This window comes from Aureococcus anophagefferens, assembly GCF_000186865.1.
Source record: "Aureococcus anophagefferens unplaced genomic scaffold AURANscaffold_1, whole genome shotgun sequence".
In the NCBI taxonomy this organism is placed as follows: domain Eukaryota; class Pelagophyceae; order Pelagomonadales; family Pelagomonadaceae; genus Aureococcus; species Aureococcus anophagefferens.
In genome coordinates, this window is record NW_008705561.1 from 1860476 (window position 1) to 1875149 (window position 14674).

Sequence of the window (14674 nt, forward strand, 5' to 3'; positions counted from 1 at the left end):
CGCCGCTTCTCGGCCGAGACGCTTTCGGCAAGTGTCGGGGACCTTGTGGGCGTCGGAGACGGTGTAGATCGCCGTGCAGGAGCTCTATGATGTCGAACCGCCCGGCGGAACACAGCGACGGTGATCGGTCAACGCGAAACGCTGCGTTTGGCGCCGAAATCATTCGTTTTCGGGCTATTTGAGGCCACTTTTGACCAGAACAACCTCTCGCACGCCGATTTCGCAACCCGGGGCGACTCCGACGCCTTCGCCCGCTCGTAACGTATGGTCCACGCCTTCGACGACATCCAGACCGCCGCCAGCGGCCACAGGCGCACCGCGGCTCGCGTTTTCGGTCGAAGCGCTTCGGCGCCCGGCGGACATTCGCGAGGCGCCCAAAAATCGGCGCGCGACCAAAGATGCGTCGCACCATCGACTCGCACCATGATGGCGAGCATCCGGTCGCAAGAGCGCCCGAGAACTCATCGATTCACCGCCGCATGGCTGGACCGCTGGATTACGGCGTTTTGGGGCCCACGCTGTAGACGCACGCGCGCGTCTTTTCTGGAGCCAAAAAGCTGGTTACGGACGGCCCATAGGTCACAGACAACAGCGTAACCCGCGCGGGGGCTCACGGGGGCGCACGCGCGGTGCGCGGGCGCCGGCAATCTCTTGCCACAGCCATGAGGACAAGGGATCCGGGCCGCTTCGCGAGGGGTAATACATGTTGATGGTGCGCAAAGCGCGCGCCAGGCGCGAAGAGCCTTCCCTTACAAGGTCCTCATGAAATCGCGCGTGGCAGCGATAGCGGTGGCAACTTCGGCGGTGCCCGGCTCGTACGCTGTGGTCGCGAGGACGCAATCCCCGATCGCCCAATCGGCCCGCGTGAGCGCGCGCGCGCGGTGCTCGGCCTCACACGTGAGCCTCAGCAACGACCGGATCCGGCAAGAATCTTTTGAAAATGTGGATGTGAGTTTGACCCATTTTGGGGCCGTAGCACCAGAGGAGTTCCCCGTCGATACTAGTACACATTCTGCCAAGGCAGCCGCCGTCCGGTGATTTGATGACTTGTAATGGCGCGCCATCGGGAAGACCCAGAACCTGGATCCGTCGACCTCGTTCCTCACTAACATATAATCGTCCGTGGGCGACAGCGACGCCATATGGGCAATTGAACTCTCCTGGTGGCAGCTGCGGCAGGTCCGTATCATCATAGGCGATGGAGGAGTATTCGGAGTGGGGGGGGGGAGTTGTACGGAGCTAGCCCTGACGCACTTGCACCGAAAGCACGGATAAATTCCCCAGTTTCATGATTGAAGACCTTCACTTGGTGGGTGCTGCAATCGGCTACATAACACAAAGCTCCACTCACCGCAAAAGACGTAGGGCGACGCATGTACAATTCATTGGCAGCATCTTTGTGTGCAAACCGATATCGAAACGTACCAACTCTAGCGTCATACACAGAAATTCCCCCGACCTCGCCAGAGAGGGCCTCCTCACCGATGTACGTTTCGCTCAGATTCAGAACCAAGAGCTTGTCTCCAACGAGCGCGAGATCTTGAGGGCGATAGGTAAAACCGCCGTAATCAAACTGAGGTAGCTGCATGAGACGCGCGTTGGCGTTCAAGTCGAATTTCGCAACGCGGTCGTCGTCTGATTCGATTATCCAAGCTGTGCCGTCGCCAAGGAGAGCCACGGCAGTCGGAGTTTCCAAAGCAAACTCGTACTCGGTCGGATCGTCCGGATCTGGAATTGGCGTGCAGATTTCACGGAGAAGGGCGCCGTCTCGTGAGAATGCCTTCAAGACAAAGTTACCGTAATCGGCGACCATGAAACCGCCGTCCAGCGCCGCGACGATCCCGCCATCGTAATTGAACCCCCCGACGCGGTAGACCGCGCGTAGCTTCCCGCAGAGCATTCGCGCCCGGGGCTCTAGCCAGCTCTTGTTTGGCGCACCGCTCTCCCACACCTCCTCGTGCGAGAGATAGGTCAGCACATGGCCTAGCACATCGCTCGAGAGAGCTTTTTGAGAGCGGTCAGCCATCACCGTCGATTTCGACCAAGCCCGGTTCCAGTTCTTCGCCCGCCAGCCCCGCAGGCCACGCTCGTTCGTTAAACAACTGCGCTCCTCAACAAGAATCGCAGCTCGGACGCCCACGTTGACGGAGGCGTTGTGTATGGACGCGCCCGGGCCGGGTCTTGGCGGCGCTCAAAGGGCTTGTTGTGGCGGAATCGCCAAGCGTACAAGTCCGCATACTCATCCGCACCTCCCTTCCAAAATTTACATGAGCGCGTTGCCGAGGGCCTCGTGGGTCGCGTTGCGGATGGCGGCCTCCGTGGCGAGGGAGCCGAACTGGGTCTTGATCTTGCGGCGCTGGGCGGCCTCGAGCGCGGAGCGGACCTCGGCCTGGCGCTGGCTCCGCGAGAGCCGCGGGTGGAAGAACTGGACGCTCAGCACGACGCGGTCGCCGGAGTCCGTTTCGCCGTCGTGCACGGCCGCGTGCTCGAAGGAGTCGTCGTAGAGCAGCACGGCGCCCTCCGCGTAGCGCCGCGACGAGCCCGAGAGGCCCGGGTCGCCGCAGCGGAGGTCGCAGGGCCGGTCCGTCTTCGGCGCGAGGAGGCAGAGGTGGGCCGTGAGCCGCAGGTTCGTGGCGCCCGTGTCCGGCGCGAGCTCCGTGCCCGGCCCCAGCGCCGAGAGCACGACCTCGGCGACGCCGAGCTCCGCGGCCTCGCGGACGGCGTCGAGCGAGGTGAGCAGGCCGATCGTCCGCGGGCACGCGGCCGCGGCGGCCTCCGTGACGCCGTCGCCGCCGGCGCGGGCGACGAGGACGACCTCGCGCCAGGACGGGTCGACGTCGGCGCGGCCCGCGGCCGCGCGCGCGCGCAATCCGTCGCTCGACGACCCGGACGCGCCCGCGCGCGGCCAGTCCCGCTTCCGCGCGCCGCTCCGGCCGCCGTAGAGCTCGAGCACCTCCTCCATGATCATGGGGAAGGCGCCCGCGACCGCGCCGACGACGGCGTCGGCGAGCTTCGGGTCCGGCCACGCGGCCGCGGCCCGGAGCAGCGACGGCGCGCTGTAGACGCCGGGCCGCTGCCACGCGTCGGCCCAGCGGCAGGCGCGCCGCGCCGCGGCGCAGCCGTCGATGTGCCGCTCGGCGCAGAGCCGCGCCGCGTCCATGTCGGAGAAGTCGTTCTGGAGCGCGATCATGAGCTCGAGCGCCGCGTCGTCGGACGCGGCGTCCGCGTCGAGGCCCGCGGAGAAGTGGCCCACGGCGACGCGCGCGTGGCGGCCGTCGCCCGTCGCCTCGCGGAGCGCCTGGGCGAGCACGCCCGCGCGCACGTGGGGCGCCGCGTCGCCCGCGGCCGCGCGCTCGGCCGCGTCGCGCGCGAGGTCGTAGGCCTCGAGGTGCCGCGGCGGCGCCGCCTCGAGGTAGCACTTGGTCATGAAGTCCATGCACTGCGTCTTGAGGTGCAACGACCCGGACTCGGGCGTCTCGGGCGCCGCGTAGACGGCCCAGGCCGCGCGCCACGCGTCGAAGACCGCCTCGCTCCGCGGGCCCAGGCCCGCGGGCCGCTCGCCCCGCGCGAAGGCGTCGTCGTGGGCCCGCTGCCGCTCGCCGTCGTCCAACGTCATGGCGCAGAAGGCCTCGAAGAAGCGCGCGTGCGCGTGGCCGGCGCCGAGCGCGGGCGCGAGCTTCCTAGCGTCCTCGCGCGCCCTGCGCACGTGCGCGTCCCGCTTCGCCGCCGTGTTGTGCGCGCCCTGGACGCCGAAGACGGCCATGCCCCCGTGGAGCTCCCGCAGCTTGAGCTCCGCGTCCTCGCGGAGCACGGCGCCCGCGCGGGAGTCGCCGAAGCCGCCGCCGCCCGCGTCCGCGGCGGCCCGGAGCGCCGCGGCCTGCGACGCGTCGACGATCTTGCCGTCGACGATGACGTAGCGCGCCGTGCCCTCGTCGGCCGGCTTGGGCTTCGGCGGCGCCGCGGGCGCGACGTAGCCGTCGGACAGCGGCGCGAGCAGGTCCTCGACGTCGCGGACGTCGAGGGGGATGAGGCCCCGCGCGACGGCGCGGACGCGCGGCGGCCGCGCGGGGGGCGCGGCCTTGGCCGGCGCGGCGAGGAAGCCCTTCTTCACGGGCGGCGCGGCCGCCGCCGCGGGCCGCCGCCGGCACTGCGCGAGCGCGCGCTCGATCTGCGCCACCTCCGCGGGGCTCGGCGCGCCCGGGCCGGACGCGACGGCCTTCAGGGCGCCCTCGAGGTCCGCGGCGGCGGCGGGCCGGTCGCCGCGCTTCATGCGCGCGACGCCCCGCCGGAAGAGCGCCTTGCCGTGGCCGGGCGCGCGGTAGAGCAGCCCCGTCGCCTCGGCCTCGGCCTTCTTCGCGTCGCCGCTCTGGAGGTGGGCGAGGGACAGGTTGAGCGCGACGGACTCGAGCATGGACGTCTCCTCCGCGAGCACCGCGGCCTTGCGCGCGTCCGTCAACGCCTCGATCGCGCCGGCCCAGTCCCGCTTGCGGAACCTGTCGTCGCCCGCCTTCTTCCGCGCCTCGGCGCGCGCCCGGAACTGGGCCCGCGCGTCGTCGGGCGGCGGCGCCGCGGCCGGCGGCGTCGGCGCGAGCGTCGCCGCGGGCTTCGCCGCGTTCGGCGCGGCCCGGCGCCGCACGGCGACGGCCTCGACGAAGTGCGGCACGGCCTCGCGCAGGATCTCGTCGCCGCCCACCTTCTTGCCCTCGACGACGAGCTCGAGCGCCGCCGCGTCGAGGGGCGTCGCGCCGTTCTTGTCGTTCCAGAGCTTGGCCCAGTACTCGACGAGCTTCGCGACCGGCTGCGCCTCCCACTTCGTCGGCACGGTGATGGAGAAGGCGCCCTTCGACCGGTCCTCGACGTAGGAGAGCACGACCTTGCGCCGCGGCTTCTTGTCCTTTTTTTCGGCCATATGTGCTCGCGCGGCGCCTCTGCCGGCCGCGGCCTCGCAGCAGCGAAGCCCTTGTGGCAAATGAGTAAATGACGGTTCAACGACTTCCTTTACCCGAGCATATCAATGCCCAGCCTCGATTCGAGCACGACGACGCGCAGGGGCAGCCGCGCCGTCCGTGATCCGCCGTCCGTGATCCGCAGCCGCGCCGTGATCCGATGGCCGCCCACTCGGCCCCGCCCCTCCCGCCGGCGAGTACGACGTGCACCTGCTTCTGGAATTTGTGCACGCCCCTCAAGGGCGGCAAGAACAAGACGCTGACGGACCTCGCGAGCGCCAAGGACGCGAGCGCCCCGAGCGCCGAGGACACGATCCAGGCGCAGCAGCAGTTCACGCGCGGCAGCGCCCTGCACAGCAAGGAGCAGCTCCACGAGGCCATCGCCGCCTACCGCGCCGCGGCGGTCCTCGACCCGACGCGCACGGACGTGCTCTACAACCTGGCGAACGCGCTCCAGGACGTGGGCCAGCTCCTCGAGGCGCGCCACGTCTACGCCAAGGTCATCGCCCTCATGCCGGACCACTACGCGGCGCACTACAACCTGGGCTACGTGCTCGAGGAGTTGGGGGAGATCGAGCCCGCGCTCCGCGAGTTCCGCACGGCGAGCGCGCTCGACCCGAACGACAAGGACGCGCTCGTCAACATCGGCAACATCCTCATGCAGCTCCACGAGATCGAGGCCGCCATCGCCGAGTACAAGAAGGCCGTGGCCCTCGATCCCACGTCCGTCATGGCCTTCTACAACCTCGCGTCGGCCGCGCACGCCCTCAACCAGCACGACCTCGCGAAGCAGTACTTCGCGAAGACGATCCTCCTCGACCCCCACTACGCCGACGCCCACTTCAACCTCGGCATCGTCCACCAGGAGAGCGGCGTCCTCGACGAGGCCCTCAAGTGCTACGACGAGGCCGCGCGCCTCAACCCGGACCTCGTCGAGGCCGTCCGCGCGGCCAACTCCATCCGCGCCAACGCCAACCGATGATCGGCGCCCCATCCGCGCGGGGGAGCGACACCTCCCCGCGCCCCGCTCGCTCTAAGAGGACCCACGGCCTGATCGCTTCAACATGAGATATCGTAAATGAAACTCCAAGCGAGGGCGGCTCTCGATGGTGCCGGTCGTGGCAGCATGATCGCAGCCTCCCTGGCGCTGCTCGCGGCGTGCGGCGCGCGCGGCGCACCGAGCCCGCCGCCGACGGTCGCGGCGCTGCCGTCGCCGGCGCCGACGGTGTGCTCCAACGGCGCGTTCAAGGAGGAAGAGCCCATCTTCTGCTATCTGAGCCCGAACACGGACGCCTGCTGCGAGGCGATCAAGTTCCTCGGCGGCTGCGAGGACGGCGGCGCGTTCGCCGCCGGCGGCGCGCACGCCGGGTTCTGCCGGGCGTCCTGCGGCTACTGCGTGGGAGACTGGGTCTCGACGCCCCCGAAGACGATCTCCGCGCCGCCGCGCGCGGCCGCGTCCCGCGACCCACGCGACCGAACTAACAAGCTCCGCGCGCAGGTGCCAGGACGGCCCACTGAAACGCTCAAGACCAGATTTGTGCTCCGCGTCCAACTCGAGCCGTACCTGCTGCGCGGCGCTGCGGCGGTGGTGCGATCCGCCGTTCGGCCTCTTCGCCGTCGGCCAGGAATTGTACGGCTACTGCGGCGAGACCCAGCGTGCCGTGACGATGGTCGAGCGCTTTCGACCGGGGGAAAAAAATGGTCACCGACGCATGTTGTAGGCGAGACCTGCGGCTACTGCGCGGCCCCGGCGAAGGCGTCGGCGGCGCTGCCGGCGACGCGGGACCTCGACGTCGACGTCGTCGCCGTCGCGCTCCGCATGCTCGGCCTCGGCGCGGCGGCGCTCGTCGCGTGCGTGGTCCTCGAGTGCGCGGCGAAGGCGTGCTGCGGCCCCGCGGCGCGCGCCGTGCTCTGGCAGGTCCTGTCTCTGTTCGCGTTCGTCGCCGCGCTCGCGCTGTCCGTCGTCGGCGTCGCGCTCGCCGTCGCGGCCGCGCGCGGGTCCGGCGGCGCGCTGCTCCTGGGCGACGTCAAGTTCGAGGAGCTCACGGCGTCGCTCGACGACGCGTCGCAGACGCTGCGCTTCGAGAGCCTGAGCCACGTGACGTTCCGGCTGCGCGACGTCGGCTTCGGCCTCGGCGTCGAGACCGACGGCGCGCGGCTCACGGTGTCGTTCGCCCACGACGACTACGTGCGCCCCATCGGCACCATCGACGTGCCGCCCGTGGCCCTGGCGCCGGGCGAGGAGCGCACGTTCTACGCAGGGCAGGAAAAGATATCAAAATTTTCAACTTAAAAGGCTCCTATCTCTTCCGTTTTCCACTCGTTTCGGCTTATTTTTGGACGAGCGATCATCTCTCGGAACGGTCTCGAAGCATGGATGCTTTTTCCGGAACGCGCGCGCGCGCGCGGAACACTCACGTTGAAGCGACGTTAAATCTCTCTTTTCCTGCCCAGGTTCTACGGCGGGACCGTGCTCGAGTTCGACTACGAAAGCTTTTGGGGAACTTGGGTAATGGCGCTGCGGCGGTGTCCGCCTCCTTTTCCCGCGTCGCGCAACGCCCGGTCGCAGGAGGACGCCGCGAAGCAGCGCGTCCGGCTCCTCGTCGGGCCCGCGGACGTGGGCTTCCGGGCGACGCCGAGCCGCGCGGCGGCCTGGTTCCTGCGCGACGGCGACCTGGACGTGTCTCACGTCGGTCCGCTGCGTCCGCGAAATGTCGCCTCGCGGCGATACCCTACACCCGTCAGGTCTTCGCGTGCAACTACACGCTCGACGCGTACTCGCTCGCCGTCGCGGAGACGCGGTGCCACCGCGACAACGACCTCGCGGCGCGCGCCTACGCGGCGACGCGCGTCTTCGCCGTCGCGGCCCTCGCCGTCGGCGGTTTTGTCGTCGCGGCCCTCGCGGCGCTCTTCCACCGCATCTTCCCGCCGCGGCGCCTCGACGACGACGACGGCGACGCGGACGTCCACGCGGCGCCCTACGCGCGCGTCGTCGACGCGCGCGCAGCGGACGTCGAGCTCGTCTACCACGCGCCCGAGACCGACGTCGAGGCCGCGGACGCCGCCGCGAAGCCGCCGGTCGTCGCCGTCGCCGTCGAGCCCGCGGTCGCGACGCCCGCGCCCCGGCGCCGCGCGGCCGGCGGCGCGCGCGAGGCCGACGCCGAGGGCGCGCCGTGGCGCTGCGCGGCGTGCACGCTCGCGAACCGCGCGCCGCGCTGCCGCGCGTGCGGCGCGCCCAGGCCCTGCGCGGGGCGCGCGTACGACGGCGGCGAGGAGACCAAGGAGGGCCCGGTCGCGGACGGCGGCGCGCTCGCCGCGGCGCGCGGCGCCCTCGAGGCCGTCCTCGACCGCGTGGGCGAGCCGGAGCCGGAGGCGGCGGAGGCGGCGGAGGCGGCCGAGGCGGCTGAGGCGGCGGAGGCGAGTTCGGCTCCGGCTTTGGAGGAGGCGAGTTCGGCGGCTCCGGCTTTGGAGGCGGCGAGTTCGGAGGAGGTGGTTCCCGCGGAGTCCGAGCCTGCGGAGCCGGAGCTCGAGCAGTCCGAGCCGAGCGATTCCGTGCCTGAGCCGAGCGACCCAGTTTCGGAGGAGCCGGTGCCCGCGGAGTCCGCGCCGATCGAACCGCCGCCGCCGCCCGAGCCCGCGCCGAGCGAGCCGCCGCCAGCGCCGCCGCCGGAGCCCGCGCCGACTCCGGCGGAAGCACCGGGCGATTGGCACGTCTGAGTAAGGGAGGAGGTGTATTGACGACGACGCCGAGCGGCGGCGCTTGAAGTCGTGTTGAAGCAAAGCGATTTGCAGCTCAGAGCTATAGGGCCCCGCGTGCGTGCGTCTGGCAGCTCGCCCTGTCGACGTGCGCAAGGCACGGGCGCGTCGCCGGGTCCCGTGTCGGCCGCGGCGCCGTCCTCGAGCTCACACTCACAGCTCGTGCGTCCCAGGAAGTGTGTCAGGCGCGTCTCGGCCAGTCCCGGGGCGGGAGAGCGCTTGCAATGTTCGCCGCTTGCCTGCTGCTGGCGCTCGGCGCGCAGGGGCTCGTCGCCCCGCGGAACTCGGCATCCCAGGGCTCCGTCGCCCACGGCCCGGCGCCGCTCTGGTTCCTGGCCATGGCGGACGGGCGCGTCTCCACCGAGGCGCGAGCGTCGCCGGAGTGGGTCGACGCGCAATCGCGCGCGCTGCTCCTGCGCATGGGCGACTCCCTCGAGTCGAAGCGCGAGAAGTCCGCGGCGTACGATAGCCTCCTCCTGAGCCCGTCGGCGCCGGCGCTCCTCGACGCCGCGCTCGAGCTCCTCGACGAGACGGCCAGTTCGCCGCTCGCCAAGTCGCGGTTGCCCGTGCGGCTGCCGTCGCGTCGCGCGGCGCTCGGCTGCTACTCGCGGGCGCTCGACTACGTCGTCTCCGAGGGCTGCGACGTCTCCGGAGGGCACGAGGTCTACGGCGACTGCCGTCGGACCCAGCTCCTCGACATCTTCCGCGAGCTCAAGGACCCGGACGGCCCGTCGGGCATCTACGCCTTGGAGGGCCGCCTCGTCGGCCGCGACGTGTAGATACGCCTCCCCCTGTGGAACATAAAAATCTCGATCGACACTACAGCGCAAACCCCACGCCCATCGTCGCGACGAGGCCGCCGAGCGCCGCGGTCCGCGACGGGAGCTCCCCGAGGAAGAGCGCCGCCAGGACGCTCGCGACGACGGGCTCCAGGAGCGTCAGCGACGCCACGGTCGGCGCCGGGAGCCACTTGATGACGTAGTCGAGGCCCTGGTGCCCGACGAGCTGGGGCCCGAGGACGAACGCGAGGAGCAGCGCCGACGGCCGCGCCCCGAAGCCCGCGAGCGCGACGCCGCTCGCGAGGGCGCTCGCCAGGAGCAGGGCCGCCGCGGACAGGCACACGGCCGCCTGCCACGTCGGCGCGGCCACCCGCGCCCGCGCGTCGCGGCTGAGCAGCATGTTCGCGGCCCAGACGAGGCCCGCGCCGACCGCGAGCGCGTCGCCGGAGACGCAGGGCGGCAGCGCCGCGGCGACGGGGTTCGCCGACCGCGCCATGAGCGTCGCGCCGGCGATGGCCAACGCGACGCCGGGCCAGAAGCGCGGCGCGACGGCGTTGCCCAGGAGGAAGCGGTCCGCGACGCCGACCCACAACGGCACGAGCGTCACGAGCACCGTCGACCGCAGGATCGTCGTCCGCGCCAGCGACAGGAAGAACAGTTGAAAGTGGAGCGCGAGGAAAAAGCCCGCAGCAACCGCGCGGCGCAAATCCCGCGGCTCCATCGCGCCGAGCCCGCGCCGCACGGCCGGCGCGCACGCGAGCAGCGCCGTCGAGCCGGCCATGCGCCAGAACGCGATGGCCTGCGGCGCGACGGCGCCGGACACGCCCCGGGCCAGCACCGCCGACGAGCCGATGCCGACGACGGCGGCGGCGGTCACGCCCCAGAGCTTCGCGGGCGACGGCGCCGGCGCGCCGCCGCCGCCGCTGCTGGGGAGCGCGGTGTTGCCGCCGCCGCTGCGGAGCGCGCTGCCGCCGCTGCGGTGCTGTTTGCGAAGGACGGATCGCACGTTCGGCAACCGATATGCATCGCTGCAGGCGCCGACGACGAGCAAGAGCTGAACAGGGCTCATGCCTCCTTTGTTTCATGCAGCTGGCTCCTTTTGATTCAGACTTGAACTTCAAGTTGAAGGCATCACCATCAGGGCGGAAGGTGGTTATGGTGGTGCGTGTGGTGCAGCCAGACGGAGTGGACGAGCTTGGACTGGCACCACTTCCCGCTGTCCTTCGCGTGGAAGAGCTTGCCGTTGCAGTCGTTGTACTCCGCGGCGCGCCGGAAGCCGTTCTGGCGGAGGAACGCGAACCAGGGCTCGTAGTCCATGCAGAGCCGCTCCTCGAAGGCGCAGGACATGTCCTCCTCGAGGAGGATCTGCTTGATCTGGCCCGAGATGATCACGGGGTCGAGCTGGTCGCGCATGAAGCGCATGCAGCCCTCGCAGTCGACGAGGAGCGTGTCGAAAGAAAAGCCCGCGGACCGCTCGAGGTCGAGGTAGGCGACGGCGTTGTGGGAGGCCGCCGCGTCGGGCACGACGCGGCCGCCGTAGCCGCGGCCCATGACCTTCATGCCGCCGGAGCCGACGACGCCCTTGACGACCGTCGCCGCGCAGTCGTTCTTCCGGAGGTTCGCCTCGAGGTGGGCCCAGACGCCCTCGTCGGGCTCGACGACGGCGAGGCGCCCGCTGTTGCCCTGGACCTCGGCGATCTGGCAGGTCGTCGTCCCGAAGCGGCCGCCGAACTCGAGCACCGTCGCGTTCCGCGGCAGGTGCTTGCGCACGAGGAAGTGCTCCGGCAGCTCGACCTCGCAGATGAAGGGCAGGGCGCCGTGCTCGAAGGCGTCGCAGCCGCTCTTGCGGATCGTGCCACTGCGTTTCGCCGGCGACGCGGCGACCTTGAGCATGCGGTCGCTGCCCAGCGTCGGCAGCTCCTGGAGCATGCCCTCGACGACGAACTTGCGCGCGAAGCCGCTGCCGTCCTCGCTCCGGGCCTGCGAGGCCAGGAGCAGCAGGGCGCAGACCCACCGGCGAACCAACCGGCAGCGGTCGACCATCGCGCGCGGGCTGCCTCGCTTCAATACGAATTCAACGCGAGGTAAACTCCTTCACGATGCTGCCAAATCCACAGGCTGCCCAATCTGGCCAGGGCTGCCCACTAAAGCATGGGCCGGCTCAGGGGCATCGCGGCGTCGGCGGCGGCGGGCCCGCGGCTCGAAACGCTCGTCGCGGCGCCGACGCTCCCGGACCACGCGGCCGTGCTCGCGCTGGCGTCGGGCGCCGACGGCGAGTACCTGCCGCTCAGCGAGTCGCCGCTCTTCGAGGAGGCCGTCGACGTGCTCGGCGACGCGCGGCTGCGCTGCGCCGCGGCGCGCGTCGTCTACCTCGCCGTGCGCACGGAGGCCGAGGGCTGGAAGGCGAGCCGCGCGCGCGTCGCCGGCGCCGGCGCCGTCCCCGAGCTCGTCGCGCTGCTGCGCGACGGCGACGTCTCGGAGTCGACGGTCGCGGACGCGGCCCTCGCGCTGCGCTACACGGTCATGGGCAACGCGCCCTTCATCGCCGGCGCCGTCGACGCCGGCGCCGTGCCGGCGCTGATCCGCGGCGCGCGACAGCGCGCCGGCGCGCCGCCGCCGGACGGCGCGGACCCGCTCGCGCCCCCGTCGCCCGCGGCGGCGCTCGTCGAGGCCCTCGTCGCGCTGAGCTGGTCCGGGCCGAGCCGGGCGACGCTCATGGCCGAGGCCGACCTCCCGCCGCTGCTCCTCGCGCTCCTCGGGGGCGACGACGCGCCCGCCGCGGCGCGCGCGGCCGCGGTCGCGACGCAGCTCGCGCAGGAGCCGGACCTCCGCGCGCCGCTCGCCGCGGCGGGCCTCGTGCCGCCGCTCCTGGCGCGCTTCCGCGGCGACGACCACGACTGCAAGGTCGAGGCCGCGGCGGCCCTCGCCTGGCTCTCCCAGGAGGCCGCGAACGTGGCCGTCTTTCGAGCCGCGTGGGCGGCGAACCCGCCGCCGGGCGGCCTCGCGGCGCCCGAGCCGGAGGTCATCGACGAGGACGACGACTTCTCCGACATCGTGCCCCTGCCCGTCGACGACGACGGCAACCCCGCGGACCCGGCCGCGGCGCCCGAGCCCGAGCCCGAGGTCGAGGTCGAGCCCGAGGCCGAGCCGGAGGCCGAGCCGACGTTCGAGGAGTTCATGAAGCGGCGCAAGCCGTGCAAGACGAAGGAGGAGGCCATCAAGCGCTTCACGCAGGCCCTCGCGAAGGTCGACGAGATCGCGGACCTCAAGCTCCTCGACCTCGGCCTCGACCCGCACCCGGACACGGGCAACGTCATGATCCCGGACACGGACGCGGGCCTCTACTGCCCCGCCGACGCCGTCTGCGACGAGCACCACCCCTACTGGACCAACCCCGAGGGGTACATCTAAGAGGAGCCGAGGAGCCGCCGCCGCGCGTCCGCGTCGACGATGGCCGCGGCGTCCGCGACCGCGGCCGCGTGGGCCCGCGCGGCCGCCGCGTCGCCGCCGAAGCGGCGGAAGACGCGGAGCCGCCGCGTCGGCGACAGCGGCGCCGCGTCCCGCGCGAGCAGGTCGCGGACCCAGGGCGGCGGCGGCAGGCGGCGCTGCGCGTCCGCGAGCGCGCGCTCGAGCGCCGCGACGTTCTCGGCGTCGCCGGCGAGCGCGCGGAGCGCCGTCGCGTGGGCGCCCCGCGCCTCCTCGACGTCGCAGACGAGGGGCAGGGCGTCCAGGGCCGCGGCGCCCGCCGCCGCGGCGCCCGCGGCGTCGCCCGCGAGGGGCAGGACCTTGAAGAGCGCCGCGGCCGCGTTGTCCGACGCGGCGTCGCGCGACCCGAGGGTCCCGTCGGCGGGGTAGGCCGCGAGTGCCGCGGCGAGGGCGGCGAGGGCCTCGGGCCGCAGGCCCGCGTCCCGGGCGGCGAGGACGCCGAGGCCCCAGGCGCCGCACTGGCGCACGTCGTCGCGCGGGTCGCGCGCGGCCGCGAGCATTGGGCCGCGGAGCCGGCCCGGCAGCGCCGCGCCCGGCGGGCAGTGCGCGGCGACGTCGACGGCGAGGCAGGCGGCGGAGACGAAGGCCTCGCAGCGCAGGTCGTCGGGCCAGTCGCCGTCGGGCTCGAGGCACGGCGACAGGCACGGCGCCAACACGCCGTCCGCGAGGTCGCGGACCAAGGGCGTCGCCGCGCGCGCCGCGGCGATGGCCCGGAGGCCCCGGCCGCAGGTCTCCTGGACCTCGCGCTCCGCGTCGCGCGTCGCGTCGGCGTCGTCGCCGCCCGCGCCGTCGAAGACGTCCGCGAAGTCCGCGCGGCGCCGCCAGCCGGCCGCGGCGTTGTCCGCGAGCGCGGCCGCGACGACGCGCAGGTCGTCGTCGCTTAATTCGCCGCAGGCGCCCGGCATCTCGAGGAGCTCGGCGAGCGCCTCGAGCACCATGGTCAGCGCCTGGAGCGACCGGAGCGCGCCCGCGCGCGAGTCGTCGTCCGCGTCGCCGCCGTCGTCCGCGTCGCCGTCGAAGGACACGACCTCCGCGCCGCCGCACCGGTCCCGCAGCGCCGCCGCGTGCCGGAGCAGCGTCGGCGCGACGGCGGCGAAGAAGGCCGGCCCGCCGCCGCCGCCCGCGGCCGCGAGCCTCGCGAGCACGGCCGCACCGACGGTGACGGCCGTCGGCGCGAAGCGGAGCCACTCGTGCGCCAGCGCGGCGCAGAGCGCCGCCGCGAGGCCGAGCCGCTCCGGCGCGAGGCCCGCGGCGTTGCGGTGGCGCCGGAGCACCTCGTACAACGAGCGCAGGGCGACCTCGTTCGTCGCGAGCGTCGACCCGTCGAGCGCGAAGTACGTCGCCTCGTCGCTCGCGGAGAAGCACGTGACGACGTCGCAGCCGCAATGCTCGGCCGCGAAGGCCCGCGCGTCGCGCACGGAGCCAAAGGTGTCGTAGGCGACGTCGCGGTCCGCCGCGGCGCAGGCGAGGAGCGCGACGACGCGCGCGACGTCGAGGCGGAGCGCGTCGCCCCGGCGCGCGCCGAGCAGCGCGTCGCACCACCGCGCGGCGCCGCCGAGGACGCGCCGCGTCAGCGCCGACGACGCCTCGCCGGCCTCGCGGGTCGCGAGCGCGACGAGGCGCCGCAGGTCGCCGAAGCGCCGCGACGGCTCGCAGTCGAAGACGCCGCGCGCCGCGCGCGCGCGCGTCGCGACGCACGCGGCCTCG

General features: G+C 72.4%; 3 protein-coding genes across 3 annotated transcripts in view; 1 reads left to right on the plus strand and 2 right to left on the minus strand.

Moving 5' to 3' along the window:
- Nucleotides 1-2263: 2263 nt before the first annotated feature.
- Nucleotides 2264-4909, minus strand: AURANDRAFT_60716 (hypothetical protein; the record flags this gene model as incomplete). Its single annotated transcript, XM_009034397.1, has 1 exon — nucleotides 2264-4909. The coding sequence occupies one exon, from the start codon at nucleotides 4907-4909 to the stop codon at nucleotides 2264-2266; it is 2646 nt and encodes an 881-aa protein (XP_009032645.1).
- Nucleotides 4910-5106: 197 nt separating this feature from the next.
- Nucleotides 5107-5928, plus strand: OGT2 (O-linked GlcNAc transferase-like protein; the record flags this gene model as incomplete). The annotated part of the gene is made up of 1 exon (XM_009034113.1): nucleotides 5107-5928. The coding sequence occupies one exon, from the start codon at nucleotides 5107-5109 to the stop codon at nucleotides 5926-5928; it is 822 nt and encodes a 273-aa protein (XP_009032361.1).
- Nucleotides 5929-10618: 4690 nt separating this feature from the next.
- The window catches only part of AURANDRAFT_60718 (hypothetical protein), a gene marked incomplete at both ends in the record, with an annotated part of 6340 nt that continues 2284 nt past the window's right edge, over nucleotides 10619-14674 (minus strand). Inside the window, 2 exons of the mRNA XM_009034396.1 lie at nucleotides 10619-11461; nucleotides 12931-14670. Coding sequence (XP_009032644.1) covers nucleotides 10619-11461; nucleotides 12931-14670 — 2583 coding nt within the window. The remainder of the gene's footprint in view (nucleotides 11462-12930; nucleotides 14671-14674) is intronic.